This window comes from Nomascus leucogenys, chromosome X (assembly GCF_006542625.1).
Source record: "Nomascus leucogenys isolate Asia chromosome X, Asia_NLE_v1, whole genome shotgun sequence".
In the NCBI taxonomy this organism is placed as follows: domain Eukaryota; kingdom Metazoa; phylum Chordata; class Mammalia; order Primates; family Hylobatidae; genus Nomascus; species Nomascus leucogenys.
In genome coordinates this window covers 113,950,692-113,962,047 of record NC_044406.1, presented here as the reverse complement: position 1 = coordinate 113,962,047, position 11,356 = coordinate 113,950,692, and the positions used below count along the sequence as shown (strand labels likewise).

The 11,356-nt window shown below is 38.1% G+C and overlaps 1 protein-coding gene across 1 annotated transcript; it reads left to right on the top strand.

Annotated features, from left to right (window-relative positions):
- The first annotated feature begins 5,488 nt into the window (after window positions 1–5,488).
- Window positions 5,489–5,987, top strand: LOC100603058 (KRAB domain-containing protein 4). The gene is given in 3 exon segments (XM_012498827.1): window positions 5,489–5,879; window positions 5,882–5,917; window positions 5,920–5,987. Coding segments are annotated over 3 exon segments (495 nt in total).
- Window positions 5,988–11,356: the final 5,369 nt, after the last annotated feature.

Sequence of the window (11,356 nt, the reverse complement as noted above, 5' to 3'; positions counted from 1 at the left end):
GATTTATATATGTCAACAGCAAACAATCTGAAAAATAAATCAAGACAGTAATATTTTTTACAATAGCTGCTATATATAACATATTTTTATATGTAAGATCTTTCACTGGTTTAAAGAAATACAATGGCTGAGCTAATTTACATTTCTACCAACAATGTTTAAGTGTTACCTTATACACTGAACAAATTGAAGGGGACACAAAAAAGTGGGAAAATATTCTATGCTCACAGATGAAAGAACTAATGGCATTAAAATGCCCATACTGTGCAAAGTGATTTACATATTCAATTCCATCCCTATCAATATACCAATGATATGCTACACAGAAATATAATAAGTACTAAAAGTTTTATGAAACCATCAAAGACCCTGAATAAACAAAGCAATCCCCAGCAAAGAAAAAAACAAAACAAAAAACAAAAAAAACTGGAAGCATCATACTACCTGAATTCAAAATATACTACAAAGTTACAGGAACCAAAACATCATGTTACTGACATAAAAACAGACACATAGACAAATAGAACAGAATAAAAAAGAAACAGAAATAAATTCACACACTTAAGCAAATGCATTATTGACAAAACCACCAAGAACTAACAATGGGGAAAAAACAGTCTCTTCAATAAATGGTGCTGAGTAGAATGGCTATTATCAAAAGCACAGAAAATAACAGATGCTGGTGAGGATGCCAAGAGAATACAGAGAAAGTAAAACGTTGAGTGAGAATGTAAATCAGCACAGCAAGTATGAAAAACAGCATAGAGGAATGGATAAAGAAAATATGGTATATATATACAATGAAATATTATTCAGCCATAATGAATAAAATCCTGTAATTTTTCAGTAACATAGATAGAACTGGAGGTAGTGAGGAGTTTGGTGTTTACTAGACAGAGAAGGGTATAGGGCAAGAGGGAGATGAGCAGGAGTTGGTTAATGGGGATAAAATATATTTAAACAGAATTAATAAGTTCTAGTGTTTTATAGGAGGGTAGGGTGAGAATAATTAATAAAAAATTATAATATATTTCAAAATAGTTGAAAGAGAAGATTTTGAATATTTGGAATTTTCCATACACAAAGAAATTATAAGTATTTGAGGTGATGGGCATTCCAATTATCTTGATTATTACATATTGATATGGTTTGGCTGGGTCCCCATCCAAATCTCAACTTGAATTGTATCTCACAGAATTTCCACATGTTGAGGAGGGACCCAGGGGGAGGTAACTGAATCATGGGGGCTGGTCTTTCCTATACTGTTCTTGTGATAGTGAATAAGTCTCACGAGATCTGTTGGGTTTATCAGGGGTTTCTGCTTTTGTTTCTTTCTCATTTTCTCTGTCTGTCGCCATGTAAGAAGTGCCTGTTGCCTCCCGCCATGATTCTGAGGCCTCCCCAGCCATATGCAACTGTAAGTCGAATTAAACTGCTCTTTCTTCCCGCTCTCAGGTATGTCTTTATCAGCAGCGTGAAAACAGACTAATACAGAAAATTGGTACCAGTAGAGTGGGGTGTTGCTGAAAAGATACTAGAAAATGTGGAACTGACTTTGGAACTGGGTAACAGGCAGAGGTTGGAACAGTTTGGAGGGCTCAGAAGAAGACAGGAAAATGTGGGAAAGTTTGGAACTTCCTAGAGACTTGTTGAATGGCTTTGATAAAAATGCTGATAGTAATATGAACAATAAGGTCCAGGATGAGGTGGTCTCACATGGAGATGAGGAACTTGTTGGGAACTGGAGCAAAGGTGATTCTTGTTATGTTTTAGCAAAGAGACTTGTGGCATTTTGTCTCTGCCCTAGAGATTTGTGAAACTTTGAACTTGAGAGAGATGATTTAGGGTATCTGGCAGAAGAAATTTCTAAGCAGCAAAGCATTCAAGAGGTAACTTGGGAGCTGTTAAAGCATTCAGTTTTATAAGGGAAGCAGAACATAAAAGTTCAGAAAATTTGCAGCCTGACAATGCGATATAAAAGAAAATTTCATTTTCTGAGGAGAAATCCAAGCCAGCTGTAGAAATTTGCATAAGTAACGAGGAGCTGAATTTTAATCCCTAAGACAATGGGAAAAATGTCTCCAGGGCACGTCAGAGGTCTTGATGTCAGCCCTCGCATCATAGGCCTGGAGGCCAAGATGGAAAAAGTGGTTTTGTTGACCGGGTCCAGGGTCCTTGTGCTGTGTGCAGCCTAGGGACTTGGTCCCCTGTGTCTCAGCTGCTCCAGCTGTGGCTGAAAGGGGTCAACATACAGCTCGGGCTGTGACTTAACAGGGTGGAAGCCCCAAACCTTGGCAGCTTGCACATGGTGTTGAGCCTGCCATTGCATAGAAGTCAAAAATTGAGGTTTGGGAACCCCGACCTAGATTTCAGAAGATGTACAGAAATGCCTGGATGCCCAGGCAAAAGTTTGCTGCAGGGACAGGGCCCTCATGGAGAACTTCTGCTAGGGCAGTGCCAAAGGGAAATATGTGGTGAGATCTCCCACACAGAGTCCCTACTGGGGCACTGCCTAGTGAAGAAGAGGGCCACTGTCCTCCAGACCCCAGAATGTTAGATCCACTGACAGCTTGCACTTGTACCTGGAAAAGCCACAGACACTCAATGCCAGCCTGTGAAAGCAGCTGAGAGGGAGGCTGTACCCTGCAAAGCCACAGGGGTGGAGCTGCCCAAGACCATGGGAACCCACCTCTTATATCAGCATGACCTAGATGTGGGACCTGGAGTCAAAGGAGATCATTTTGGAGCTTTAAAATTTGACTACCTCACTAGATTTCAGACTTGCATGGGCCCTGTAATCCCTTTGTTTTGGCCAATTTCTCCCATTTGGAGTTGTTGTATTTACCCAATCCATGTACCCCCATTGTATGTAAGTAACTAGCTTACCTTTGATTTTACAGGCTCATAGGTGTAGTGTCTTGCCTTGTCTTAGATGAGTCTTTGGACTGTGGACTTTTGGGATTAATGCTGAAATGAGTTAAGACTTTGGGGGACTGTTGGGAAGATATGATTGGTTTTGAAATGTGAGGACATGAGATTTGGAGGGGCCAGGCATGGAATGATATGGTTTGGCTGTTTCCCCACCCAAATCTCAACTTGAATTGCATCTCCCAGAATTTCCACGTGGTGTTTGATGGGCCCGGGGGAGGTAATTGAACCATGGGAGCCAGTCCTTCCTGTACTATTCTCATGATAGTGAATAAGTCTCACAAGTTCTGATGGGTTTTTCAGGGGTTTCCGCTTTGCTTATTTCTCATTTTCTCTTCCTGCTGCTGTGTAAGAACTACCTTTTGCTGTGCAGAAGCTCTTTAGTTTAATTAGATCCCATTTGTCAATTTCCTGCTTTTGTTGGGATTGCTTTTGATGTTTGAGTCATTAAGTTTTTGTCCATGCATATGTCCTGAATGGTATTGCCGAGGTTGTCTCCATGGTTTTTTATGGTTTTAGGTTTTACATTTAAGTCTTTAATCCATCTTGAGTTAATTTTTGTATAAGGTCTAAGGAAGGGGTCCAGTTTGTTTCCTGCATATGGCTAGCCAGTTTTCCTAGCATCATGTATTAAATAGGGGATTATTTCCCCATTGCTTGTTTTTGTTAGGTTTGTCAGTGAAAGAAACTATTTTCAGAGTGTACAGGCAACCTACAGAATGGGAGAACATTTTTGCAATCTATCCATCTGACAAAAGTCTAATATCCAGAATTTACAAGGAACTTAAATTTGCAAGAAAAAACCAGAAAATAACCCATCAAAAGTGGGCAAAGGATACGAACAGACACGCCTCAGAAAAAGACATTTATGTGGCCAAGAAACATATGAAAAAAAGCTCATCATCACTGGTCATTAGAGAAATGCAAATAAAAACCACGATGAGATACCATCTCATGCCAGTTAGTATGGCAATTATTAAAAAGTCAGGAAAGAACAGATGCTTTTGAGGCTGTGGAGAAATAGGAATGCTTTTACACTGTTGATGGGAGTATAAATTAGTTCAACCATTGTGGAAGACTGTGGTGATTCCTCAAGGATCTAGAACAAGAAATACCATTTGACCCAGCAATCCTATTACTGGGTATATACCAAAAGGATTATAAATCATTCTCCTATAAAGACACATGCACACATATGTTTATTGCAGCACTATTCACAATAGCAAAGACTTGGAACCAATCCAAATGCCCATCAATGATAGATTGGATAAAGAAAATGTGGCACATATATACCATGGAATACTATGCAGGCATAAAAAAGAATGAGTTCATGTCCTTTCCAGGGACATAGATGTAGCTTGAAGCTGTCATTCTCAGCAAACCAACACAGGAACAGAAAATCAAACACTGCATGTTCTCACTCATAAGTGGGAGTTGAACAATGAGACCAAATGGACACAGGGAGGGGAACATCACACACTGGTGCCATCAGGGGGCTGGGGAAAAGGGGAGGGAGAGCATTAGGACAAATACCAAATGCATGTGGGGCTTAAAACCTAGGTGATGGGTTGATAGGTGCAGCAAACCACCATGGCACCTGTATACCTATGTAACAAACTCACACATTCTGCACATGTATCCCTAACTTAAAGTAAAATTTTAAAAAAGAAGTGCCTTTTGCCTCCCACCACGATTCTGAGGCTTCCCCAGTCATGTGGAACTTTAAGTACAATTAAACCTCTTTTTCTTCCCAGTCTCAGGTATGTCTTTATTAGCAGCATGAAAATGGACTAATACAACATATATCAAAAAACACATGTACTTCCTAAATATATCCAACTTTGTTTATCAATAAAAAATAAGAAATTAAAGCCAGAAAGACCTATGTTTAGTAGAGATTGGATCAAAATTTTCTGACAATGTAAACCCTTCACCAAGGGGGTTCATTGAGTTCTACAAGATATTTAAGGCATTAATACAAATTCTTTACAAACTCTATCAAACAATAGCAGAGAAGAAAATACTTCCCAACTAATTCTGAGGCCAGTGTTTGATAAATATCAAAATCGGATGAATATATTACAAGAAAAGAATATTACTGGGCAGTATCACTTATGAATATAAATGAAAACAATCTCTGAAAAATACTAGCAACCTGACTTCACCAATGTATAAAAGAATTACCCAATATGATCAAATGGAACTTTAGTTAGAAATTCAAGGTTGTTTCAACCTCTGAAAATTAATTAATGTAATATACCATATCAATAGAATAAAGTAAAAATTATATGATTATGTAATTTCTGTAATAGTTGCAGAAAAATTATTTGAAAAACTCAATAACACTTTATGTTACAAATACTCAACAGACACTGTCTGTTGTCATCTACACTTGAGGTTTTAGGCTTTTGGCAATCAAGGACAGAATACATAACTGAGAATGCTGCTAAAGAAATTCAGACCCCAGCTTATCTTTGCCTGTGCTTCCTCACTTAGTCTAAGAAAACCCAGGCTGAGGTCTCAGGAGGAGATCTCCATCCTTTTTCCAGAGAAGAACAGGATGGCCATGTCCTGGGAATCATTGACCTTCAAAGACATGTTTGTGGACTTTGTCCTGGAGCAATGGCAGCAAATGGACTCTCCTCATAAGAATCTTTACAGGAATGTCATGCTTGGCAACTACAGCCACCTGGTGTCCATGGGGTATCTGGTTGCCAAACCAGATGTTATCTTCAGATTGGGACTAGGCGAAAAGTCCTGGATGGTAGATGGAGGAAACCCAATGAAGATCTGTCCTGAAATCTAGCAAGTTGATGAGCAGATAGATTACTAAAAAGAAAGCCCACATAAACCTCTGTGGTAAGCTGCACTCGTAGGCAAGAAAACACTGAAGGATGAAAATGGTCAAGAATGCAGAAGATGTAGAAAAATCATTTATCTGAGAACAGACTTTTTTTGATAAGACAAAGACTCTCTAAATATTATTCATGGAGAAGATGTTCAAAACATAATTTAAACATTCATAGTCAAAATAGAGGCTGTGTAAGAAAGAAAGATGAGAGATGTAAGGTGTATTGGAATTTACTTCTAATCTTGACGCCTGTGCTAGTTTTGCTGTTGCATCTCATCCTGCAAAAGTTATGGCCAGAGTGCATGATAAGTGCCTACTTATGATAAAAAAGACATTACATTTATAGGTGGAAGACATGAATGGAAACATGTTCCAATTAACAGCAATCAGGTTCAGTATTATCCACAGTTTCAGGCATCCACTGGAGATTTTGGAACATATCCCCATGGATATGTGGAAGCCACGGTACATTGTTACACTATGCATCAAAAATTCGCTGAGAGTAAACATGTAAACCTAATAGATATCAAAACACTGCAGATATCATTTAGCCTTTATTAGGTATAATAAAAATCAAAGTTACGATATTCAAAGAATGCCATAAATGTTATAAATTATTTCTAAAAATACAAAGTAAACATAAAAAACACTCAGTAGACTATGAATAGAAAGATCCTTGCTTGACTTGATAAAGTAGATGCATAAAAAACCAACAGCTAACATTATAAGCAATGGGGAAAGATTGATTTTTTTTTACTAAGATCACAAAAAAAGGTGTTTACTCTCACTATGTGTATTCAACATTACACTGAGTTTCTATCCAAGGTAATTAGGAAAAATTAATGAAAACATACAGATATAAAAAGAAGACATAAAACTATTTTTATTTTCAGATGGTATAATATGGTATATTAGTCTATTTTCATACTACCATGAAGACATGCCTGAGACTGGGTAATTTATACAGAAAAAAAAGTTTTAATGGACTGACAGTTCCACATGGCTGGGGAGAACTCACAATCATGGCGGGAGGTGAAGCAGGAAGGAACAAAGCCAAGTCTTACATGGCAGCAGGCAAGAGAGCCTGTGCAGGTGAACTGCCCTTTATAAAACCATCAGATCCCGTGAGACTTATTCACTATCATGAAAACAACACAGAAAAATCCACCCCATGATTCAGTTATCTCCCACCAGGTCCCTTCCGCAATATGTGGGGATTATGGGAGCTACAATTCAAGACGAGATTTGGGTGGAGATGCAGCCAAACCATACCATCTGGTATGTAAAAAATCCTAAGTTGTCTATTGAAAAACTATTAGAAGTGATAAATGAAGTCATAAATGTTGTAACATATAAGATAAATTACGCAAAATCAAATGTATATCTATATCAAAGCAGTAAGAAAACTGAAAATGACCTTTAAAAACTAATTAAATTTATAGTACCATTAATAAAAATAAGAATACATTTAACAGAATTGCAAAACTTGTACTCTCAAATGACAAGAGTGTTAAAGAAATTAATGAAAACCTATATAAGTGAATATATATCCCATGCTAGTGAATTGTAATAGTAATTTTTCTTATGTTAGCAAATTGCTATAATATTTACGGCAATTTTCAGAGATAGACAAGCTGATTCTAAATTTATATAGAAATTGTTGGGACATACCCAATAGAATGTTGAAAAAGATGTACAAAATAGAAGGGCCCACACTTTTCAGTTTTTAAAATTACTGATTTTAGAAATTGCTACAGGCCGGGCGCAGTGGCTCACGCTTGTAATCCCAGCACTTTGGGAGGCCGAGGCAGGCCGATCACGAGGTCAGGAGATCAAGACCACAGTGAAACCCCGTCTCTACTAAAAATACAAAAAATTAGCTGGGCGTGGTGGCGGGCGCCTGTAGTCCCAGCTACTCGGAGAGGCTGAGGCAGGAGAACGGCGTGAACCCGGGAGGCGGAGCTTGCAGTGAGCCAAGATTGCGCCACTGCACTCCAGCCTGGGCGACAGAGCGAGACTCCGTCTCAAAAATAAATAAATAAATAAATTAATTAATTAATTAAAAAAAAGAAATTGCTACAAAGCAGCAGTACTCAAAAGTGTGGTACTGACATAAGAACATACATATAAATCAACAAAATACAACTGAAAGTTTAGAAATACACCCTTACATTATGGTCAGTTGAGTTTTGACAAAGATGCCAAGACCATTCAATGTGGGGAAGAATAGAGTTTTCAACAAATAATTCTGATACAACTTGATATCCACTTGCAAATGTAGGAACTTAGCTATCTCACACCATGATATGATTTGGCTGTGTCTTCACTGAATCTGATCTTGAATTGTAGCTCCCATAATTCCCACGTGTTGTGGGAGGAATGGTGGGAGATAATTGAATCATGGAGGTGGTTTCCCTCATACTGTTCTTGTGGTAGTAAATAAATCTCGTGCTATCTGATGATTTTATAACGGGAAATCCCTTTTTCTTGGCTCTCATTCTCTCTTGTCTGCTGCCATGTGAGACATGCCTTTTGCCTTCTGCCATGATTGTGAGGCATCCCCAGTCACATAGAACTGTGAGTCCATGAAACCTAATTTTTTAAATAAATTACCCATTCTCAGGTATGTCTTTATCAGTAGTATGAAAATGAACTAATACAGTTAATTGGTACCAGTAGAAAAAGGTGCTACTGTAAAGTTATCTGAAAATGTGGAAGCGACTTTGGAACTGTGTAACAAGAAGAGGTTGGAACAGTTTGGAGGACTCAAAGAAGACAGAAAAATGTGGGAAAGGTTGGAACTTCCTAGAGACTTGTTGAATGGTTTTGATCAAAGTGCTGCTAATAATATGGACAATGAAATCCAGGCTGAGGTGATCTCAGATGGAGATGAGGAACTTGTTAGGAACTGGAGTAAAGGTGACCCATGCTAAGTTTTAGCAAAGAGACTGACAGCATTTTGCCCCTGCCCTAGAGACCTGTGGAAATTTGAAATTAAGGCAGATGATTTAGGGTATCTGGTGGAAGAAATTTCAAAGCGGCAAAACATTGATGATGTGACTTGGGTGCTATTAAAAGCATTCAGTTTTAAAAGGAAGACAGCATAAATGTTTGGAAAATCTGCATCCTCACAGTGCAATAGAAAATAAAATCCCATTTTCTGATAATGAATTCAAGCCTGCTGCAGAAATTTGCAAAAGTAATGAAAAGTAATGGCTCTCATTCTTTCTTGTCTGCTGCCATGTGCCTTCTGCAATGATTGCAAGGCCTCCCCAGCCATGTGGAACTGTGAGTTTATGAAACGTATATTTTTTTATAAATTACCCAGTCTCAGGTATGTTTTTATCAGCAGTGTGAAAATGGACTAATACACCTCATATACAAGAATTAACTCAAAATAAACAAAAGACCCAAATGTAGAGTGTAAAACTATAAAACTTTTAGAAGAAGGAATAGGTGCAAATACTTCTGAACCTGGATTAGGCAATGATGTTATATATATGACTTCAAAAACGCAAGGAACAAAATAATAATACATAAATTGTACATTACTAATTTCTTTTAAAAGTTTGTACTTCAGAAAACACCATTAAGAAAGTAAAAAGAGCCCGTCAAATGCGGAAAAATATTGAATGAAATCACAGATAGATGGCTTATGGAGGGTGGAGCAGGAGTGATCGGTTTAAGATGGCTGACTAGAAACATTGGACACTTGCCCTCTCTACAAGGAAGGATTCAAATTGAAAATAGATAATCAGATTTTGAATAGAACATCTGGGAGAGAACACTAGATTTCAACAGAGATGTCACAGCAAACACCTGAGGCACAGAAGGAGAAGGAAGTGAGCATCCATCTTGGCTGAGATTGGCTGGGAGCCCAAGGGGCTCCATATTGCAGGGTAAGTGAAGGACCCTCAGTTGTCCAAATCCCCATCACAAACTGCTGCAATTTGAAGCACAGGAGAGCTCCTGTACCCACACAAACTCTGAGACTAGGTTCAGTGGTGATCTGGAGGCTGTGTGAGGGCATTACACTAGACAGGTAACTCACACTGGGTCACACAATCCCCTGAGAACTAAGTGGCTGTAGAACAGCACCATTGTGAGAACAAAACCATCACCAAACTTCATTAGACCCTGAGATCCACAGTCTTCATATTTCCCATTTTAGGAGGCCCCACTGACATTCTGCAGCATTCACCTGGAGAACTACAGTGGCACGACACAATCTGGACCCAAATGTGCTGCAAAGTCCTCAGTACTTTAGCCCATATAAAGTACCACTTCTTCAAAAAATGGACAGTGCAGCACACCAAGAAGGTAGGCCCCTGGGACAGAGGAAACAAGAGGATGATTTCCAGACCCTGAGATCTTTCTGGCTGGGGCTGTGAGAAGAGACTCTGCCTCCAGCAGTGCACCTGGCATCTCTATCCACAACAAAACTTAACCACAGCCACCACTAATAATAACCACTCTCCAAGCCATTGAGGAAATCAAAGATACCATTGATGCCATTTACAGCTGAAGAAATTATATAGAGACTACACTACCACAAGCATGTGGAATCAAATCCAAAAAGCTGTACCCAACCAACACCATTGATACAGCTTCAGGAAAATATCCTCCTCTATGACAGTAAATTTTAAAAATTAGAGAAAGTGGCTATTACACCAGGCATGAAGATATGAATGTAAGAACCCAGGAAACATGAAAATGCAAGGACATGTGGTACCTCCAAAGGAACACAATAATTCCCCAGCAACACATTGAAATCAACTAGAAATTCAGAAAATAATAGAAAACAACTTAAAGTGTGATATTAAAGAAGGTTAGCAAGATAGAATTCCAAAAAGCAGTACAAATGAATCACAAAATATTAAAATATTAATGACAAATTTACAAAAGAGATACATGTCACAAAAAAAACCAAACAAATTCTGGAACAGAAGAATTAATTGAACAAGAGAGAAAATATGTTTTAATGCTTCAAGAATACACTGGGTCAAGAAGGAAAAAGAATATTAGTACTTGAAGACTGGTCTTTGGAAATAACCCAGTCAAAGTAAAGAAAAAACAGAATGATGATCTGTCTAATATTGTCAGGGACATAGGAACTGGCTGAGATGTCATGATGAAGATGCCAAAAGCAATTATAACAAAAACAGAAATTGGCAAATGGGACCAAATTAAACTAAAGAGCTTCTTCACAGTAAAATAAACTATCAACAGAGTAAACAGACAATGTACAGGATGGGAAAATATTTGCAAACTATGCATCTACAAAGGTCTAATATCCATAATCTACAAGTAACTCAAATCCACAACCAAAACACAAACAACTGGATTAAAAAGTGGGCAAAGAACATAAACAGACACTTTTCAAAAAAAGACATACATACACTTTCAAAAGACATACATATACTTTCAAAAGAAGCCAACAAGCATGTGAAAAAATTCTCAACATCATTAGTCTTTGGAGAAATGCAAGTCAAAACTACAATGAGATACTATCTCACACAGTCAGAATGAGTATTACTAAAAAGTCAAAAAATAACAGATGCTGGCAATGCCATGGAG